This window comes from Leuciscus leuciscus, assembly GCF_965113295.1.
Source record: "Leuciscus leuciscus genome assembly, chromosome: 19".
Classification (NCBI taxonomy): Eukaryota; Metazoa; Chordata; class Actinopteri; order Cypriniformes; family Leuciscidae; genus Leuciscus; species Leuciscus leuciscus.
In genome coordinates, this window is record NC_138743.1 from 20,892,362 (window position 1) to 20,915,809 (window position 23,448).

At 42.5% G+C, this 23,448-nt stretch overlaps 1 protein-coding gene across 1 annotated transcript in view; it reads left to right on the forward strand.

Moving 5' to 3' along the window:
* Window positions 1-16,668, forward strand: part of LOC309482358 (uncharacterized protein) — a gene marked incomplete at its 3' end in the record, with an annotated part of 141,544 nt that extends 124,876 nt beyond the window's left edge. Inside the window, exons 2-3 of the mRNA XM_082147708.1 lie at window positions 13,995-15,364; window positions 16,654-16,668. Of these exons, the coding sequence (XP_082003834.1) occupies window positions 13,995-15,364; window positions 16,654-16,668 (1,385 nt within the window). The remainder of the gene's footprint in view (window positions 1-13,994; window positions 15,365-16,653) is intronic.
* Between the last annotated feature and the right edge of the window lie 6,780 nt (window positions 16,669-23,448).

Genomic DNA, 23,448 nt, shown 5'->3' on the forward strand with positions numbered 1-23,448 from the left:
TGAAATGTGTAAAACAATGTACATTACTGCATTCTGCTATCGGAATTCGACTCTGTTAGATTGGGAGAAATACAGAGATATCAAAAACGTCACCTGAAGATTATAGTAATACAACGTTACATGAGATTATGCAGAATTACTCACATTTAAGGTTCGTTCCTTCAGATAAACGTCATAAAAGAAAGTGAATATAACCTAGGAAAACACACAGGAGTATAGTAAAAATGACATGCTTATATTCTAAGTTTAATATTCAAAGTTTGTGTATGTGTGTGCGTTGGAATGTTGGCTCTCCGTTCTCTTTTGCAGAGGAGCTTTGGGCTGTAGCCTGGGGTCATAAAGTTTATGACCTAGCAGAGGTAATGTTCAGGAATGTGATCCTGTTAGGGATTCATTCTTTAGAAATACACTTAATATTCAAAGTTACACATTAGAAAACTACACCTCTATTATAAAGCAAACTAACCACACATGCCTAAAGGAATTGTACATATATTACAAGGGATATTTCTATCTTAAGTTCTAACACAAAGGGATGTTTGTGTGTGTGGGGGGGTGTGATGTCACGTAGCAGGAGAAAGTTTCGTTATCTCTTTGGTGCAGAGAGGAATGTTAGTTTCAGGTTCTGGAGTGTCTCTGAGGTACGATTAGTGTCGTAAAAGTCCATTTGCTCCAGTCTCTCTGGAGCCGGCGTATGATTTGTATTTGGGAGTCAGGAGGTTACAAGCTTTAGTAAGCTTAGCAAATAACGTTTTGGGAAGGAATGTGCTTAGAAAACACAGAGAGTCCGAATTTGTTAATTCAGAATAAAACAAACGAATGATTCATAGCCCATATATGCTACAACGGCGTAATGTGTTACTTGAGACTGTGGTCCCAGTTCTCTTCAGGTCATTGACCAGGTCCTGCCATGTAGTTGATCCCTAGGCTGATCCCTCACCTTCCTCATGATCATTGATGCCCCACGGGGTGAGATCTTGCATGGTGCCCCAGACCGAGGGAGATTGACCGTCATCTTGAACTTCTTCCATTTTCTAATAATTGCGCCAACAGTGGTTGCCTTCTCACCAAGCTGCTTGCCTATTGTCCTGTAGCCCATCCCAGCCTTGTGCAGGTCTACAATTGTATCCCTGATGTCCTTACACAGCTCTCTGGTCTTGGGCATTGTGGAGAGGTTGGAGTCTGTTTGATTGAGTGTGTGGACAGGTGTCTTTTATACAGGTAAAGAGTTCAAACAGGTGCAGTTAATACAGGTAATGAGTGGAGAACAGGAGGGCTTCTTAAAGAAAAACTAACAGGTCTGTGAGAGCCGGAATTCTGACTAGTTGGTAGGTGATCAAATAATTATGTCATGCAATAAAATGCAAATGAATTATTTAAAAATCATACAATGTGATTTTCTGGATTTTGGGATTTTCTGGATTTTTTTTAGATTCCGTCTCTCACAGTTGAAGTGTACCTATGGTAAAAATGACAGACCTCTACATGCTTTGTAAGTAGGAAAACCTGCAAAATCGGCAGTGTATCAAATACTTGTTCTCCCTACTGTATAAATATTTTTTAAAATACTAATTTCTTTTCCAGAAAAAAAAAAAAAAAAAGTTTTATAATAGATTCTTGGATTTTAAGGATTTATTTTAGTATATCCAACTGAAGCAATCAATATATGTATATGAATTACTAACCTTTGTCTTGTAATTATTTAATGTTAACCCTTTCACACGTAAGTTTAAAATATTCTGGCTGACCCCCCAGCGTGAGTTTTTCAAGGCGACCGTTATTTAGAATGTGTCACTTTATGGTTTCCATGGTGACGCGTCATTGCTTGTCACGTGACACACCGCAGCAACAACAGAGCTGAATGAATGATGATCTGCTTTTATGTAATTTTTCCCTTTTTTATTCAAAATATTCACAAATTTGTTAGATATGGCATGAAATATCTGATATTCCGGTTGTCAAATATATCCAAGTGGAAGTGTTTCGTTGTTTAAACACATTTATAACGATCGCGTTAGTTCAGCTGTATTCGCGATGGGCGCCGCCATCTTAGTTTGTGCCGCAGACGCAGTTCAGAGAATCGGATCTGTTGGATTTACAACACGTTAATTCATCCACATCCCGAAATACATACAAGTAAGTGGCAGGTGAACTGGGAGAAGAATAGAGTAAACTTTAAAGTTACTTACACAATGTGTATCTGATATGAATAAAACTAATTATAATGGAAAGGATTATTATTGCCTCTTCCTTTGACATCAGTGTGTATTTTACGAACTCTAATGTATTGTTTTTTTTAGTACTTATATGTCTGGAACCTAAAATAAACATTATGTGGTTGAAGACACTGAAAAGTTGTGATTTATGACAGCTCTGAGCGCGCCTGTCTCTGGCTCAGCGCCAGCCAATGTGCGAAAGCACATTTGAATTTAGCAGTTGATCACGTCATGCACTGACCGTTCTAAACACACCGGTGTGATCGTACGCTCCAGGGACCAGCCTAGACTGATCACACCGGTGTGATCGTACGTGCGAAAGGGTTAAACATGACCAAGCTGGAATATATAGTTCCCTTTCGAGGGAACTCGCACTGCGTTGTAATGACACTTTACAAGAGCAAGCGCTCTCTGCCTTGTCGGTCATATTTGGTGTTGTATTGTCTGTAGCAAAGTACTCCACTACCCCGAGGTGGTGGAGTTAACCCCCTGAGGTCGGCTGTATCGCCGGCGATACCAGCTCGCTTTTTTTTTATTAGTGTAAAAGAAACTCATAAATACTCTGTTGACTTTGATTTTCCATAGGAGTTTCATACATCAATCGATTCTGTTAAATGTGTATTATTTTTGTGTATACTCACAATAAAAACAAAGTGTTGTGCTTTTTGCCAAATAAAGAAAAATAAACACGAAGCGAGTTCTGCCTTCTCTCTGCCAGTGAAGTCCATTCTGAAACGCGTCCGAAAATTAACAATAACTCAGCGAATACTCAGTCAAACAGACATACAGACAGACAGGCATGAAGCTTGAATTCTCTTCTTTTAAATGAAGTCATTTATATAAAAAAACAATTATTCTCATCTTGTGAAATCTGTATTAAAAGAGAGCGATTCCAGTCGAGCTCATCTCATCTCATTACGTTATAATCGGCCCCGCCCACGGAGAGCGCGCGCTATTCAAACGCAAATGGCTGAGGCAATCCTGTGAACGCCCACATCAGCTCGAGAAAACACACACGTTTATTTAGATCATTGTTTACACCGTCTTGCAGCGCTGTGAGGAATAATACTAATCGAAAATGTCCCTCAGAAGTGCGGGTATATCGAGGAGCGAGCTGAGGAATACAAGTAAGTTTTTTCCTTCTCACGTGAATTTCTTCACGTGGGTTTCTGTTTATGAATGAATAAACGGCACAGATGCGCGCTGTTTACCACAGCTGGCAAAGACAGTTTAAATTTAAATCGCGTGTGTGAATGAATGATGATGTTTTAGCAAACTGTATTGCTATACTGAGATAAGTAAACATCGACTGAATGTTGAAATAAAATGTAGGCTATTTGTATAAGCAACGTATTAAACTGCAAATTAACAATATGCCCTAATATTTCATGAAAACAACGTTACAGTCAGACGAAATATGAAAGACAACATTTTGTTTAGTAGATTTGGGTACAGTTTTTACTGTAGAATATACTGCCACATCAAATAAGCTTTTGTTTAGCCATTTCTATATATAAAATACGATTTTTGTCAAAAATAAAGTCATCAACTAAGATGTTAGCTGTTCCAATGTTGGTTATATTCAAACTAATGAATACATAGATAAAATGTAGGGCCTATAATCTTTTTTTTTTTACAAAGAAAGAGTACACTTGAAATATTGTTGAAATTGTAATTATTGTTGTAATTGTAACCATTTTAATAAAATAGCAAAACATATTTACAAGATAGATGTAAGCAAAATCTTAAATGGTCAATATAAGTCTTCTTCTAAATATATCTTTTGTCCTTTCATTGTGGCTCAGTCAGTGTCACACCTGAGTGAATGGCTCATCATTATGCAGAGTGGGTGTATTCTAAGGTGTAAACCACTCCTCGTTCACGCCCCCTCGCATATTGGCTTTCCAAGCAAAACCTGTTTTACATCAATTTAAATCAATGTATGGTTTTATGTGAACGATAAAGCAAGACTATTTTCACATAATTTTGAAGAAAAAACTATAGGCGACGACATCCATAAGTCAAAAGTCTTATTGCCACATATTTAGTATGTGTTTTGTGGTCTTATTTCAAAATTTTAAATTTTTAGGTTTTTCGATAACCACGCATAAACATTATTCTCTCAAAAATGAAAACATGTACATACATGTGGCTCACATATTATTGTAGTCCTGTTTGTGCTATATAGAGTGAATTTACACCTTTGCCATTAATATGTTTATAAGCAACTGAAAAAAGCACAAATGTCAGGGCATGTCAGAACACCCCCAGGGCCCAAAAAAACGCTCAGACTCCAGAGGGTTAATATGCGAGAGGTTCGGCCCAGTGGAAGTGGACCTGTTTGCGTCTTGAGAGACGACACACTGTCCACTCTGGTTCTCCCTCACACATCCAGCCCCGCCAGCCATGCTGCAGACGTGGTGGAGGCTGCGTCTGTACGCATTTCCCCTGATCGCTCTGCTCCCGGGAGTTCTGGAGAGGGTCCATCACGACAAGGTCAATCTACTCCTAGTAGCCCCGTTGTGGCTGGCTCAAATATGGTTCTCAGACATAATAACGTTCCTAGAGGGCCCTACATGGGAGATCCCCATTATGGGGATCAATATTTCACCCTCAGCCAGAGTTATGGAAACTGTGGGTCTGGCCCCTGAGGGGGCACAGTACAGAGAGGCTAGACTGTCAGCAGGAGTAGTCGAGACCATACCCAGCTCTAGAGCTCCCTCCACAAGGAAATTGTACGGTCTAAAATGGAATGTTATCACCATTTGGTGTAGAGAGCGTGAGATGGACCCACTTAAATGCCCGGTGGCTTCAGTGCCTCCAAGATCGCTTCTCGGCTGGTCTTACACCGTCCAGACTCAAGGTGTACGTGGCTGCCATTGCGGCTTTCCACACTCCTCTGGGTGATGGGCCTCTGGGAAGACATCAGTTGATCATAAGTTTCCTCTGTGGGGCTTGAAGGATGAGACTTGCGACTCAGACCAGAGTTCCCACATGGGACCTGGCAGTGGTTCTCGAAGGGCTTGTCGGCTGAGGCCAAGAACCTTTCCCTCAAGGTAGCTTTTCTATTAGCCATTACTTCTCTGAGGAGAGTAGGAGATCTTCAGGCCCTCTCTATATCATCCGAGTGCCTGGAGTTTGCATCCCAGGGCAGGCTATGTGCCTAAGGTGCCTTCTAACACGGCACAGCCTACGGTTCTGCAGGCATTCCATCCTCCACCTTACACGATGGCGGATGACGAGAGACTTCATTTGCTCTGCCCTGTCAGAGCTCTCAAGATTTATGTTCAGAGGTCTTCCTGATGGCGGAAATCGGACCAGTTGTTTTGGGTCACCCAAGAAGGGGCTCCCTGCCTCCAAACAGACCATCAGTAACTGGATAGTTAAGGCTATTTCCATGGCCTATCAGGTGCACAGTTTGCCTTCAGGAGGCTGACTGGGCCACCCCGCACACATTCACAAGGTTTTATAGTCTGGACTCCCTTCTACTCCAGGCATACACGAGGGCATAGTGGGTATTCGTTCCCCAAAGTGTTGTTATGAGTATTAGTAGAGTATTAGTAGAACTGGTAGAATTAGGGTTAGAATAAGTTGACTTGTAGTTGCAAAGTTACTCATAGTCAGTAGAATGTCTGTTGGGAAGCATCACAATAAAGAGATAGCAGATATTAAGCAGACAGTCTACTAATACTCTAATGAGAGTTAGTTGACACAAGTGCAAAGTTACTTGTAGTCAAAAGAATGTTCAAAAGGGACCATCAAAATAAAGTGTTACCCAAATGTCATTTACGTCTTTTAGCTTGTCAAGAGATTTAAAGCGCCATTTTCGAAGAGTGCACATGTGCGTATACGTGCTATAGTACATAAGAACCAGCCTATGATTGAATCTGGAAATAAAGCAAAATAACTGAGAAAAAAGAGAATTAGTCCTCAGAATTACGTCCATAATTTATAGCAAAACATCTACATTAATTAGATCTCAAACGGATTCATTAAAATAAGTTATTACTCTACCACCTGCGTGACATCATTAACTAACGTGGTTGAACGAATTGATAGTTTTATTTGTAAGATATAAATCACAAATTAAAATAAATAAAATTGTAGTTAACCTTTCATTTTATTTACTCTGTGAAGAAGGGCTTTATTATACCCATGAGTATTACTTATTTATTTGTATATTTTATTTGCATATGGAGGCTATGGTCAATGTTTAATACCAACAAACTTAATTTATTTATTTAGAGAATGATGAAAATTGTACTGTAGACTCGTGGAAATAGTTTTGACTGTTTTCAAAATAATATTTTACACTTTTGTGTCATTTAGTCACATCAGGCTTTAGACTCACTTTCTCCTTCAAAGCTCTTCTCCCATATATTTCTATTCTGGTGTCCAACAAATGAGCAAGCTGCCAGAGCATGGACTGTCCATGGATGTGTGTAAGTGTCCTTGGCCCTTGGCAGTGTTTGGATGGTGAAATGTGGAGCTGGTGTCTGGTTATTATTCAGGAGGGCTGCTGACTCTCATGCCCACTCCTGACTCAGTAGCAGCCAGACTACATCCCTGCCTCTCAGCCAACTTCTATGAAACTCACAGAGTCCACTGCACACTCTCACATGCATATAGCATCACCAAACAGAACTATAGAAGTGATTGTAAAAATGGTTTCACTATACAATATGTGACCCTGGATCACAAAACCAGTCTTAAGTGGCACGGGTATATTTGTGGCAATAGCCAACAATACATTGTAGGCTATGGGTCAAAATTATCCATTTTTCTTTTATGCCAAAAATCATTAGGATATTAAGTAAAGATCATGTTCCATGAAGATATTTTGTAAATTTCCCACCTTAAATATATAAAAATATATATTTTTGTGAGTGGATGCAGCACAATCGCCAATAGAAATGGACAACTTTAAAGGCGATTTTTTTTTTATATTTTGATTTTTCTGCACCCTCAGATTCCAGATTTTCAAATAGTTGTATCTTGGCCAAATATTGTCCTATCTTAACAAACCAAACATCAATGGAAATATTATGTATTCAGCTTTCAGATGATGTAGAAATCTCAATAAAAAAAATAAAAAAAATACCCATAAGACTGGTTTTGTGGTCCAGGGTCACATATATTGTTTCAAAATACTGTTCAAAATATTGTTTTACTATACAGTGGGTACGGAAAGTATTCAGACCCCCTTAAATTTTTCACTCTTTGTTATATTGCAGCCATTTGCTAAAATCATTTAAGTTCATTTTTTCCCTCATTATTGTACACACAGCACCCCATATTGACAGAAAAACACAGAATTGTTGACATTTTTGCACATTTATTAAAAAAGAAAAACTGAAATATCACATGGTCCTAAGTATTCAGACCCTTTTCTGTGACACTCATATATTTAACTCAGGTGCTGTCCATTTCTTCTGATCATCCTTGAGATGGTTCTACACCTTCATTTGAGTCCAGCTGTGTTTGATTATACTGATTGGACTTGATTAGGAAAGCCACACACCTGTCTATATAAGACCTTACAGCTCACAGTGTATGTCAGAGCAAATAAGAATCATGAGGTCAAAGGAACTGCCTGAAGAGCTCAGAGACAGAATTGTGGCAAGGCACAGATCTGGCCAAGGTTACAAAAAAAATTCTTCAGCACTTAAGGTTCCTAAGAGCACAGTGGCCTCCATAATCCTTAAATGGAAGACGTTTGGGACGACCAGACCCTTTCCTAGAGCTGGCCGTCTGGCCAAACTGAGCTATCGGGGAGAAGAGCCTTGGTGAGAGAGGTAAAGAAGAACCCAAAGATCACTGTGGCTGAGCTCCAGAGATGCAGTCGGGAGATGAGAGAAAGTTGTAGTAAGTCAACCACCACTGCAGCCATCCACCAGTCGGGGCTTTATGGCAGAGTGGCCCGACGGAAGCCTCTCCTCAGTGCAAGACACATGAAAGCACACCTGAAGGACTCCAAGATGGTGATAAATAAGATTCTCTGGTCTGATGAGACCAAGATAGAACTTTTTGGCCTTAATTCTAAGCGGTATGTGTGGAGAAAACCAGGCACTGCTCATCACCTGTCCAATACAGTCTCAAAAGTGAAACATGGTGGTGGCAGCATCATGCTGTGGGGGTGTTTTTCAGCTGCAGGGACAGGACGACTGGTTGCAATCGAGGGAAAGATGAATGCGGCCAAGTACAGGGATATCCTGGACAAAAACCTTCTCCACAGTGCTCTGGACCTCAGACTGGGCCGAAGTTTCACCTTCCAACAATACAATGACCCTAAGCACACAGCTAAAATAACGAAGGAGTGGCTTCACAACAACTCTGTGACTGTTTTTGAATGGCCCAGCCAGAGCCCTGACTTAAACCCAATTGAGCATCTCTGGAGAGACCTGAAAATGGCTGTCCACCAACGTTTACCATCCAACCTGACAGAACTGGAGAGGATCTGCAAGGAGGAATGGCAGAGGATACCCAAATCCAGGTGTGAAAAACGTGTTGTATCTTTCCCAAAAAGACTCATGGCTGTAATATCAAAAGGGTGCTTCTACTAAATACTGAGCAAAGGGTCTGAATACTTAGGACCATGTGATATTTCAGTTTTTAATTCTGTGTTTTTCTGTCAATATGGGGTGCTGTGTGTACAATAATGAGGAAAAAAAATGAACTTAAATGATTTTAGCAAATGGCTGCAATCAGGGCCGTTTGAAGGAATTTGGGGGCCCCAAGCAAAATGGACATGGAGCCCCCCCATATAAAAAACATATTATAATATGTAACCATATTCCGTCCGTTCGAAAAAAAGTTGCACTAACTGTTTGTTACAAGCAGCATTTGCCGTCAGGCAGGTAGCTAACATAAACATATTTTTTCTAGCCTACCTGCTGCAAAATTACACCATTTGTACAAGACAAGTGGAGCTATTTTATCCAGTGTAATTTATCACTTACCACTAGGGGTGTAACAAAATTCACGGTTCGGTTCAATACGATACACATGTGTTACGGTTTGGTATGTTTTCGATACAGCAAAAATAAAGAAATGCCAATTTCCTTGATTTATTTATTTTTCTTTCTTTTTTTAATCATAAAATATGATTTCTTTTTACTTTGAGCAATTCTGGAGCTATAATTGGCTCTTCTTAGGAGCATATAAAACAAAACAGCTCCTTGGAAAAAAATTTATGTAATATTGTAGTAGTTATAAACAAATGTTTATTTTAGTTAAGATTAACATTTGCATTGTATTCATAATGTCAAAATAAAACCGACGTAATGTTACTTGAAGGCATTATAGCCTACTATTCCTGCCAAACTATGTGAATGTTTCTCACTAGATCTCGCAGCGATGTTATTACTTCTGTGGCGAATTCAAATGCTTTCTTTACTGGATCTCTTATTAGCGCTGTGTAGTAACAGTGTCGCATGATCACTATCGGCTCGCGCTGCACTGGTCCAAACTGATAAACAACGGTCCGTCAACCACACAATAACGAGTAGCTCAGTTTCGTTCCGCTTACATTACGTTTGCCATTTGATGTTGGGCAATGTTGTGGTCGCGCCGGCGTCTCTACATTATGAGCGCGCTTGCACGCGCAACGCGAATACATTTGAAATAACGAAATTTTGGTCGGCAGGAAAAATGATCCAACGAACCGTGGTTGGCTGGCTGCTGTCAGCGACTACTGAGAGGGGCCCCCTTGAGGGGGATCCCGATAACAGTGTCATTGCACTTTACTGCATTGACTATCAAAGGGGCGCTCACACAGTTTGTCGTTGCATTTTATTCTTAACCAGTCGTTGTCTTGGGGCCCCAGGCCAGCTCGGGGCCCCAAGCAATTGCTTGGTTTGCCTGCCTTGTCGCGACGGGCCTGGCTGCAATATAACAGAGTGAAAAATGTAAGGTGGTCTGAATACTTTCCATACCCACTGTATATTTGTCAGATAAATACCTTGACCAAGTTTAGTCTTTTTCCTCGCAATTGCTAGTCTGCCCTACAAAGTTAAAATACCTCAAGTCGCTAGAGTGTGGAACTGAGAAAAATGACTTTAAAGATTTTTAGTTGTCCCGCCAAATTAATTATAGGTAGGACACTGGAAATCTGGCAAATAGATGTTTTAGTAATGACAATTATATACATAAAAAAATCTTGAGCTCAAACTTGACTTTTGACCACTATTTTTAAGTTACTGTACTCTGCCTTTGTATTGTCAGCAAAAAAGTGAGAAGTCATGCCAAGGCAAAAGGCAGTAACTTCCACATTATCAATATTTGGTTGCTGATCACCATTAACAAAATCATTATAGTAACACCTGTATAAAATCTAGTGATCATGGCATTTATTTTGTATGATTTACAATTATTTATAGCCATCTATTGCTATCCTATGCTTTGGTTGCATTCTGATGGCATTATTAATACATTTGACATGACAAAATACCTCCATAGATATATTAGTCCAGCGTTGGAGTCTGAAGTCGCCGGCGAAGTTTTGGCACTCTGCCAACTAGATGCATGAGTGTTTCAACTAGGTCCGCTACCTGAACTGGGTGAGGAGGGTCTTTAGTTCTTGGTTGTATTCATCTGCTATCGCACGTTTGTCGATGGAGCGGTTTCAGACCATACTAAATCTTTTGACCGCGTTTATGCAGGACAAAGCTCTGAGGACATCAGAAGTTCCCTTTCAAGGGAACTCGCGTTGCGTCGAAATTGACGCTATGGGGAACGCTTTGCGTGATGACGTCTTGAAGCACTTGTAAAATCAGTCCAATGGTGTGGCGGAACGTCAGAGGCGGGTGACGTCACGTACCAGGAAGCTATAAAAGCCAGCCCGAAATTGCTCTGTGTGAAATCTGTGTCTGTTATTTGGTGTTGTCTGTCTATATCTATATATATATATATATATATATATATATATATATATATTCAGTATGGCGAGCAAGCAGCAGTATAGGTTGTGTGTGCACCCCTGCCCGCGTTATTTAACGGGTGGGGACACTCACATCCTTTGTGTTGTTTGTTTGGGAGAGGAGCATGCCCAGTCAGCACTCGAGGGTTAGCACTGGCTGTGAGCATTGTGACGCGCTGCCATTGCGTACGCTCCGATCCCGCCTGGCGTTCTTCCAGAGCTCTCAGGATCGCGTTCCCCAGGGCTCTGGTCCCGCCGCTGCCGAGGCACGGCGTCGATGACAGACCTGGGGTTCGCAAATGGATCCATCAGTGGATGCTGAGACGGGCTCTGCCTTATCTCAGTCTCCTTCTGATAGACCCAGTGCCTCTCATCAGGGTTCGGAAGCACGCGTTGCGGTTTCTTCCGCCCCGATGGAGGCACCAACACTGCAATTGTCCAGCTCTGAGGAGTTGGATGTTGTTAGTGTTGATGCTGAGTCTGACGATTCGCCACCTCAGTCTCATGCGTTTGAGGAATTAATAGAGGTTGTGACGAGAGCTGTCAGAAGACTTTCTATTGAGTGGCCAGAGGATCAGCAGGACGTTCGCTCGAAAAGCAAGCTCGACGAACGATTTCTGCCCTCTCGTGCACAGCCTCAGCGCAGATGCCTTCCGTTTTTCCCCGATCTCCACACCGAGGTGTCGAGATCGTGGGGAAAACCCATGTCATACAGAGTTTACAGTGCACAAACATCACGCTACTCCACTATTTCAAATTATAAACAGCATGGTTATGGGGAGATGCCGAGGGTGGAGGAGACGCTTGCGAGCTATCTCTCTCCAGCAACGGCATCTTCCCTGAAGGCGCCTATGTTACCCACCAAGCCAGTCAGAGTCACTTCTTCCCTGGTTAATAAAGCTTATTCCGCCGCTGGTCAGGCTGCAGCGTGTCTTCATACTATGTCTCTTATGCAAGCTTACCAGGCAGAATTACTGGGTGATTTAAATGAGGGCGGGGGGATTGGTCCCGATGTGGTGTGCGAACTGCGGAGAGCCACAGATTTGTCTCTCAGGGCCACCAAGGAGACGGCTAAATCCATCGGCCGCTCTATGGCAGCCCTGGTGGCCACTGAGAGGCATCTGTGGCTCAACCTCAGCAACATCAAAGATAGAGAGAAACATTTTCTGTTGGATGCGCCTGTTTCCACTTCGGGATTCAGCCAGTACTCGAGGGTACTGGCTGTGAGCATTGTGACGCGCTGCGATTGCGTACGCTCCGATCCTGCCTGGCGTTCTTCCAGAGCGCTCAGGATCGCGTTCCCCAGGGCTCTGGTCCCTGGGGAACCAGAGACCGCTGCGCCGGAGACCGCTGCGCCCTGAAACACCGGAGGCGGCAGGGTTGGCAGACCGGTCTCCTGAGGGCATCGAAGAGAGACGGGCACCGTAAAAAGAGGTGTTGACCGCCTCCGGTGTTTCAGGGCGCAGCGGTCTCCGCAGAGCGGTCAACACCTCTTTTTACGGTGCCCGTCTCTCTTCGATGCCCTCAGGGGACCGGTCTGCCAACCCTGCCGCCTCCGGTGTTTCAGGGCGCAGCGGTCTCCGGCGAGCACATATCTCAAGGTCCACCCGGAAACGTAGTGGCCTCGGGATGCCCGCCCCCTCTGAGGAGGGTGCTAGAGCAGTCTGTTCGGTCGTTCCCTGCCGGTGCGCCGTTACAGGGCGACGAACCGACTACTCAACAGCAACAAAATCCAGAAACCTCTAGTAGAATCTTTGACAGCGTGGAAGCTACTGTCAAATGTTTCTCGTTGGGTCCTGCAGACTGTAGAAAAAGGGTATCAGATACAATTCAAGAAACGCCCACCTCGGTTTATGGGGGTCCTGCCCACAGTGGTGGGCCCCGAGCAGGTTCTGGTTATGGAACAGGAAGTAAACACTCTGTTAGAGAAAGGGGCCATAGAATATGTACCTCCCTCCAACAGGGAAACCGGGTTTTACAGCCGGTACTTCATAGTTCCAAAGAAGGACGGGGGATTGCGTCCCATTTTAGATCTTCGAGTTCTGAACGAGTCAGTCATGCAGCTCAAGTTCAAAATGTTAACATTGAGACAAATCGTGCCACAGATCAGGTCCGAGGACTGGTTTGTCACGATAGATCTCAAGGACGCATATTTCCATCCGTCCGTGTCATTGGAAGTTCCTGAGGTTTGCTTTCGGGGGCAAAGCATACCAATATCGAGTTCTTCCATTCGGCCTGGCTTTATCACCCCGCACTTTCACCAAATGCGTGGATGCAGCTCTGGCGCCCTTGCGCCTTCAGGGTATTCGCATATTGAACTACATCGACGATTGGTTGATTTTAGCTCAGTCGCATCAGGAGGCGATTCGGCATCGAGATGTCGTCCTCGCCCATATGAAAGAGCTGGGGTTACGGCTGAACACCAAGAGGAGTGTGCTTTCTCCACTTCAGAGGACCACTTTTTTAGGCGTGGTTGTCGATGCAGGCGCGCCTGTCACCGTCACGTGTAGATTCCATCCTTGCGGCTGTGAAAAGTGTAAAGCTAGGCCAGCTACTCACTGTCAAACAGTTCCAGAGACTGTTGGGTCTCATGGCAGCAGCTTCCAACGTGATACCTTTTGGACTACTGCACATGAGGCCCCTGCAGTGGTGGCTCAGGACCAGAGGGTTTTCCCCGAGGGGCAACCCATTTCGCACAATCAAGGTCACGCGGCGATGCCTACGTGCCTTGTTTATGTGGAAGAAACCTTGGTTCCTGTCCCAGGGCCCAGTGCTGGGAGCTCCTTGTCGTCGCAAACTGCTAACGACGGATGCTTCCCTCACGGGTTGGGGAGCAATCCTAGAGGGTCGCTCATCTCAAGGTCTGTGGGAAGACCATCATCGTTCCTGGCATATCAATCGCCTAGAGATGTTAGCTGTCTTCCGGGCTCTGAGGAGCTTTATCACAGACCTCAGGGGACACCATGTGTTAGTGCATACGGACAACACGTCGGTAGTCGCCTATATCAACCACCAAGGGGGTTTGCGCTCGCGCTCATTATCCAATCTGGCACGCCATATCCTCTTGTGGTCCCAGGGGAAGTTGCTGTCACTCAGGGCAGCCTACATCCCCGGGGTCCAGAATATAGGAGCAGACACTCTGTCGAGACAGGGGCCGAGGCCCGGGGAATGGAGGCTCCACCCCGAGGTGGTGGAGCTGATATGGAGGGAGTTTGGCCAAGCACAAGTGGATCTGTTTGCGTCTCGAGAGACGTCTCACTGTCCACTTTGGTTCTCCCTCACGCATCCAGCTCCTCTGGGACTGGATGCTATGGTACAGACGTGGCCGAGGCTACGTCTGTACGCTTTTCCCCCAGTGGCTCTGCTCCCGGGAGTTCTGGAGAGAGTTCGCAGGGACCGGGTTTGCCTGCTTCTTATAGCCCCGCGCTGGCCGGGCAGAGTATGGTTGCCCGATCTTGTGTCCCTCCTCGACGGGCATCCTCTGGAGCTTCCCGTCAGGAGGGACCTTCTGTCCCAAGCAGGGGGCTCGATTTTTTCCCCCCCGTCCAGAACTGTGGAACCTGTGGGCTTGGCCTCTGAGGGGGCCCAGCTCATAGAGTCAGGTCTCTCAACTGAGGTTGTTGAGACCATTCTACAGTCCAGAGCTCCCTCCACGAGGAAACTTTATGCCCTGAAGTGGAGAGTATTCACTTCTTGGTGTAGTGACCGTCGGTTGGATCCAGTCAACTGCCCAATTGGTACAGTTCTGGAGTTCCTGCAGGACCGGTTCACTGCAGGTCTGACCCCGTCCACTTTAAAGGTCTATGTGGCGGCCATAGGTGCTTACCACATTCCTTTGGGTGGAATGTCTATGGGGAAAGACCCCTTGGTATCTCGTTTCCTTCGTGGCACTTGGAGGCTGAGGCCTGCAGTTCGCTCTAGGGTGCCGCCTTGGGATTTGTCCATTGCGTTGCAAGGCCTTTCCCTGGCTCCCTTTGAGCCCATTGAGGAGGTTCCTGAGAAGTTCTTAACTCTGAAAGCTCTGTTCCTTCTTGCTATTTCTTCTCTCAAGAGAATAGGGGATCTTCAAGCATTGTCGGTTGCCCCGTCATGCTTAGAGTTTGCACCGGGTATGGTTAAAGCTTTTCTACATCCGAGACCGGGTTATGTCCCCAAGGTCCCTACTAATGTGGCTAGACCTATTGTACTGCAGGCCTTCTGCCCTCCTCCCTTTCAAAATGCGGACCAGGAGGTGAATAATTTGCTTTGCCCTGTTCGGGCGTTAGACGCTTATGTCCACAGAGCTGCCCTGTGGCGTAAAAGTGATCAATTGTTTGTTTGCTTTGGGTCCCCTAACAAGGGAGGTCCCGTGTCTAAGCAAATAATGAGCAAGTGGGTGGTTGAGGCTATCTCGCTTGCTTATGAGGCGGCTGGGCAGCCTTCTCCTTTGGCTGTCCGGTCGCACTCTACTAGGAGTATGGCGGCCTCTAAGGCTCTTATATCAGGAGTGTCTTTACAGGACGTTTGTGATGCGGCAGGCTGGTCCTCACCGCACACCTTCGTCAGGTTTTACTCTCTGGACTTAGACTCTACTCCAGGGTCTCAGGTTTTGTCTTCCTAGTGCTGCGCACTTGATTTCACACAGGACAGACATTTGTAGCTATGATGGCGTTGGTATAGACGGTCCCCATAGCGTCAATTTCGACGCAACGCGAGTTCCCTTGAAAGGGAACGCCTCGGTTACGACTGTAACCTCGGTTCCCTGAAGAGGGAACGAGCGTTGCGTCACCTTGCCATATCTCCTTCATGCCTGTCAGCACGACTTCAGACTCTACGAAGCTTTCGTTTTGTGTTTCGGGCTGGCTTTTATAGCTTCCTGGTACGTGACGTCACCCGCCTCTGACGTTCCGCCACACCATTGGACTGATTTTACATGTGCTTCAAGACGTCATCACGCAAAGCGTTCCCCATAGCGTCAATTTCGACGCAACGCTCGTTCCCTCTTCAGGGAACCGAGGTTACAGTCGTAACCCAGGCGTTACAGGGACTGATGGCAGCTGTACAAAGTACCCAGGCTACACCGTCATTTTAATTTTAATGGACATTAAAACAAAGGATGATAACCATACAATCTGGTAGGTAGCATTATTTGATAGAACACCGGCACAGTAACTTCATATTGACGTGCGGCTAAACAAAGGCAGAGCACCGTAACTCAATTTGAGCGTTCCAAAACAAAGCCAAAGAGCGGTAACTGATGTTACGGTGTTCTGCCTTTGTTTCTCATGGGCTTTTGGAAGTTACTGTTAAGACAACTCATTATTTTCTCGAAAAAACAACGGAATTGATTCAAGATACTCATCCACATGATAAAGGAAGTCTTGAATGTGCCAAAAATATAAATAACTCATTTTCGACCAAAAACGAAGTTACGGTCTTTTGCCTTTGCACGGCAGTAGTTCTGTCCTTTGTTCTTGCAATTCTGACCTTTTTTCTTTCATTTGTGAGTTTATATCTCACAATTCTTTCTTCTTTTCACAGATTTGTGAGATATAAACTCGTAATTGCGAATTATAAAATCCAGTTGAGGAAAAAAGACTGACTTTATTTCAGATCATTTCAACTATATCTCGCAATTCTGACCCAATTGTGAGTTAATATCATGCAATTAAAAAAAAGTTGTTTTCTCAAGAAAAAAGCATCAAGGCATGTCTGAATCCAATGTTAGCTTCACTTCCTGTCTCCTGAGATACCTTCATCTGATCGATTTTTGATCGTTTGCTGCCTTTGATATCCCACAATCCCTTGCTTTCCATTCTGTGACAGTTGAGCTAAAAAATAAGGATGGTGTCTGAAAGTTGTGATTGGTCATCAGTTTTTGTGTAAATGTAATTTTTTGACCAGTGTTTTCCACTTCTGATGTCATTTCTAGCAAGAAATCACTATTGCAGTAATTAAATGTCCGCTTGTTTGGTTGTTATCACCAAAGCTCAATCTATTGTATTGCAGATCATTAACCCTGTGGGTTCTGAGGTGTTTTCTGGGCCCTGGAGGTGTTCTGACATGCTCTGACATCTGTGCTTATTTCTGTTACTTGTGACATGTTCATGGCTAAAGTCTGATTACACTGTATTCAGCACAATCTCTGCTACAATAATATGTCAGCAGCATGTATGTAAAAGTTTGTAGTTTTGATATAATAATGTTTATGCGTGGTTTGTAAAAAAAAAAAAAAAAAAAAAAAAATCACTGAAATAAGGCAATGAAACCCATACTGATTATTTCTTCACAAGACCTTTGAAATGTGTATAACATAGACTAGATTATTTGCTTCAAAACCATGTGAAAATCATCCTGCGTACTCATTCAGATAAAACAATATATTGATTTAAAATTTGTAAGATATGTTTTGTGTAAGAAAGCCTTATGCCAAAGGAGGCGTGAATCATCATGAATAGTGATGTTTCACACCTGAGAAAGACAAAGACCCTCCCATAATGGCCCTATCAGGTGCTATCAGGCGCTATCATTTTGAGGAACCTTGCACAAAGAATGAGGAGATTTAAAAAAGAATGGTTTTCTGATTGTTTGGATTTATTTACAACACAACATAATCCAAAGATACACAACAAATGACAAAAAACAGCACATTATTGAACACACTGATCTAAAGACAGAGACTTGAACAGTCACACACATTTGTGCCATTCCTGAAACATAGTAGCCTATACACCTGTCATTTCCAAGGTGTTTGATTTTTCATTTACCATGTTCATGTACAGAGACTCATGTGTATGTTGAAGTCAGCAGGACTCATCAGTGGATTAAAGACTGTCTGGTTGTATTCTCCATCATCACATGATTATTGCAACCTGTTACTGACAGAGCTTTTGTTTTTTATTTTGTTTTTTGGACTGGGTTTTTCAGGGTTAAACACATTTTTATGTGGTTTTCAGTTTGACAAAAGTGACATGGCAGCATATTGTTAAGGAGAAGACAAATCCATTCTGTCTTCTCCGTGAGGTCCTCCCATTCCTTTATTTCACCGACACTCAATCACAGTCAGTGTTCTCAGAAATATATTTCAATTTGTGCCCCTTGCTGCTGGAGTGAAAGTTCTCCATCTACTGACACGACACCTTCTTTATTTTCAACACTACACCTTCTGTCTCCCTTCACTCTCTTTTACAACCACCAAAACACATCAGGTCTCACATTATCATGCACTCACATGAGGAATTGTATGATCCTGTGCAGGAAATGGATTTGAATTTTGTTTTCTTTAACATAAGGCACAAAGCTAGCAGAAGCCTGGAGTGGATACAGGGAAAGCATAGAGAGGGTTGGATTACTGACTCCTCGCTCTAACAGATGGCTGAGACTCTCTGTAGTTTCGCTTCCACCGCACCTAAAAAAGAGGCCACATCTGGTCAACCCTCTCTCTTTCCTCCTCTGCCAAAAGACAACCGCAGATGTAGTGACATATATACCTGACAACCTCAACTGATGCAACAGTAGTGCAAGGAGCTGAATGAAAACAATGATTGAAAGGATTTCAATTAAGACCATCTCTCTTTCCTCTATTATTACTGTGCTTAAAACGTGAAAAGGGAACTTTCAGGGTATGTAATGCCGAGTTCACACTGAACGATTTTAGGCCTGATTTTCGCTCGACGATAGGTTTTGTGAGATCGCCAACAAATGGCCGAAATCAAAACAAATTGGACAAGTACTGCACAAGTATGCATATATTATATTATATATATATATATATATATATATATATATATATATATATATATATATATATACACAAACACATACATAAACAAATATTAAACATTAATATAATAAATATTTATATTAAATATAAATAAATTAAAATACACAAATACACTAGATTCTGTGGGGTGGGGGTGTGTTAAGAGCGATCTGCTGTGACGTCTCAATAATTTTGCATTGTGGTCTATGGGTAGGACTGATGTTGAATGTTGAGTAGATGTTGAGTGACTCGCTCCCTCTGTCAAAAATCGAGGGGTCGAGGGCCTGTCCAAATAAACTTCCCTCATCCACTTCAAAACAAACTTAAAAACTGTGGTAGGGATTCCCCCAAGGGAAAGTGCTTAGAGACGTTTGCAAGTGTATGTCTAAAAGTGGAGTTAAACGCAGCCCAGAATTCACCATGGAAATGTACTCTAAGAAGAATCAACGAGTTTCATAATAATCCGGGTTGACTGAACTGACTGAACCTGCATACTTCGAGTACGCAAGGTTTGGGTTAAACAACCGAGAGTTCAGGGTATATGTGATGCTAAGTTAACCTTGCTTTCTGGAATACCCCTGTCCCCAAGTTGAGAGAAAATGGGAGTAAGTGCAGATGTGTTGTGTGCGATGTGTGAATATTGTATATTGAATACATTAATCAGAATATCCATTGTAGTTCTAGATTAAATGTGCGCATGCATTTACTCATGTCACTTGCATAAAAACAGATTCAGTATTCCTCAAAATGAATAAGCACAGTGGAAACACAAACTCAGAATAAAATGCTAACCTGCAATCATTAAATGTATTTAATCTCACATTTTTTTAGCCAATGACTTTTCTGTTGACCTTCAATTATCCAATTCAACCATACCAATAAGTAAAAATGACTTTATTTTTATTTTTTTATTGCTGCACCCTCAACAGAACAGGAGTGAACTTTCATTTTCTTCAGCCTGAGCTTTTTTTATTTTACTTTTGGTCAGAAAGGGCCTTTACATTTGCCGAAAATATAACTTTTTGTTGTTTTAATAAAACAAACAAGCAAGCCCAAGTGACAAAAAGTAAAGTAACACATTACTTTCCATAAAAAGTAACTAAGTAACACAATTAGTTACTTTTTTGGGAGTAACATAATATTGTAACGCATTCCTTTTAAACGAAACATTGCCCCAACACTTACCACGACCTTGCTAACAACAAATATTCACATTATACACAGCCTCTGGTACCTTTAAAAAAAAAAAAAAAACCTGTTCACAAGATTACATCTAATATGTATACTATTTGTGTTTGGTTTCAGAATATGCAGGTGTGCAAAAATCCTTAAATCAAATCTTTATCAACACAGAATCCCTTCAATAACATTACATATTAAAAGCTATATCTCATAACTTGCCATTGTTCGATAAGTCCTGTAGTTGTGTAATCAACTTAATTTATGTCCTAGTTTGGTTCAGTTTTACTGATACATTTTATAGACTTAATGATCTTGACCTCTGAGCAATGGTGAATGCATGGTGAATTTTTTGTGCCAGCTTCACCTACAGAGCATTACAATGCATTACAAACTAGGCTATTACTCAAGATTACCGTAAAAACACCGTCTTGTATGTTGGATTAATGAATGAATGTGGCATTTATATTTATATAATATGTACTACTGAACACCCAAAAACACTCCTCAAAACTCTCAACCACCACCAGTGAGCAGCATCCACTTGGATGATGTGACAGCAGCGACAGTACAACGGTGCCAGTGCGCTTTCCACACACCAGATATTGGTGGGGATGAGAGAGAGTGATAAAGCCAATTCAGTAGATGGGGATTATTAGGAAGCTATAAGGGCCAATGGAGGGAATTTGGCCAGGACACCGAGGTTACACCCCTTGTCTTTATGAGAAGTGCCATGGGATTTTTTAATGACCACAGAGAGTCAGGACCTCAGTTTAACATCTCATCCTTGTGTTATAAACATGAACATCACACTTGGGCGTGTTTTAACCTCCCAGCAGAAAAGCAATTCCAGGGGTTGGTTAAAAGCCTGAAATAAGGTCTGTAGTTAACACCAACTCAAGATATTTTCATGTTTTATTTTATGACATAAAACACATCAGTATTACCCCACTCGTGATTTTGTAAAGCTTTTACGTGTCTTGAAAAATGTGGTTGCTAACAAGTGGCTAAATGAGACTAGAGATGTTGTCAGGGACATTAAAGGGATCATATGATATATACATATTTCTTGTTTTCCTTTGTGTGTGTGTGTGTGTTTTGTATAAGATCTGCAGATTTACAAAGCTCAGAGTCTCAAACACAAAGATATATTCTTTGTAAAAGTTAGGGCTCAGCCACACCTTCCTAAAACGCTTCATTCAAACACACCCCCACAAATCTACGTCAGTGTGTGGGGGCAGATTTTCATGACACCGCTCAAATGTATACGCAAAGAAAGAGGTGTAACTTTTATTCTTGCTGTATTGTTGCCGCCGGCGTTACCATGTCGCATTTTTCGTTGTGAAAGCTACTTTGTTTGGCCTTCCAAAAGAGGACAACTCTGTTCCAGAACTTGCGAGGTTACAAGGCTGGCTGTGCACAAAGGCTGATTCTAAAAAGTGGGGCAATTCCATCTTTGCAAGTACAGTCTGGCGCTTCTGACTCACAGACACAGCCTGTAAGTATGTTTCCATATTTTAAGTATTTGCTACTGACTATTCAAACGCGAATTCTGAGCATTATAGAGTTGCGCTTGCTTTTCGTTTCTACCATTACAAATGCAGACATGGTTTTATGTTTACATAGTGTTCTCCTCCCCGTAGCGCGGCGCAATGTGTAAAAAGACAGTATAAGTCATTAAAATCAGTAATTATGTCCCCAATGAAATAAAACCTTACCAATCTGATACGATCTGATCCAGTCAAGCTGGAAAAGTTGATTGATCAGCTTGGTCATTTGCATTTTCCAGATCAGATTCGGGTTCGAATTGATAAGGTAGTACCGACATTTTCACCTGTCGTCATTGCTTTGGGAGTTGATGTTCCAAATATGGTAAGGGGCGTGATATTTCCATCACACACTTAAGGTATTCGGGCCAATCACAATGCACTGGATCGCTGGCCAATCAGAGCACACCTAATTTTTCAGAACGATGAGCTATGTAAAAATCGACGCGTTTCAGAAAGACGGGGCATAGAGGAGCAACAGTAATGCACGGTATGTGTAAAATAATGACTTTTTTTTAACCTAAAATCTGTAAAAGACTGTGGTAGATTTTACTTCTTTCGCAACTACAGGAAAAATTTACGTTGATTGGATACGTTTGGGGACCTCGATTAGTAGACGAGACCCAGGTAGACTTAAAGGGATGGTTCGGAGTACAATCAACCTAAGGTCCTTTGCACCATGACCTCGAGCCAAACACCCCCCAGAAGCCTTTTTTCTCTTGGTCGAACATTATTAAAGTTAGAGCTTATTTTGAAATATCAGCCGGATGGCTTAGTGCAGACGCTAGCGGATCCTAGGATGTATCTCTTAAATTACCCCACTGATAATGCCCAGAATGGTACCAAACTTATACAGTAGTACAGATAGGTTCTGTACTCATAAAACGAGGCATTGGAAAGTGTGTAAGTACATCAGTGGTTTATTTAAATAACACTTGCCTGACGGCTCATGCTACTACTAACCCAGACGTCAACGTGACTTCAGTTGTTTGGGAAAAGCACATAAAAGTCCTGGCAGAGAGTGATGCATAGGGATGTAGTGTAACGACACCCAGTTCCAAGAATGCACTAATATTTTGTTGGTAGTACCAGTTTGCAACAATTATTAGTTAACACTAAGTTGTTAACACTTCGGAAAAAATAATAATTTGTTGTTACACTACATCCTTATGCATCGCTTTCTGCCAGGACTTTTACGTCCTTTTCCCAAACCACTGAAGTGACGTCGACGTCCGGGTTAGCAGTAGCATGAGCCATCAGGCAAATGTTATATTAATAAACTCCTGATGTACTTACAAACTTCCCAATGCCTCATTTTATGAGTACAGAAATTATTTGTACTACTGTATAAGTTTGGTACCATTCTGGGCATTATTAGTGGGGTAATTTACGAGATACATCCTTGGATCCGTTAGTGCCTGCACTAAACCATTCGGCTGATTTCTCTAAATAAGCTCTAACTTTAATAATGTTCAACCAAGGGAAAAAAAGGGTTCTGGGGGGTGTTTGGCTCGAGGTCATGGTGCAAAGGACCCTAGGTTGATTGTACTCCGAACCATCCCTTTAAGTCTACCTGGGTCTCGTCTACTAATCGAGGTCCCCAAACGTATCCAATCAACGTTAGTTTTTCCTGTACCTGGGTCTCTTCTACAATTCAATGACAATGCCTTTGAATATGCTTTAATCACGACCAGAGGATCTCAGACAAATTTCAGAGAGAATTCCACCAGCAAAAAGAATAGAACAGTTTTTATAGAATAGGAGCATGGTGAAAATGACATGATATTACATCATTTCCCCACAATTTGATTGGTTCTTCATATACAAACCCTTCTGTTACTATGTAGA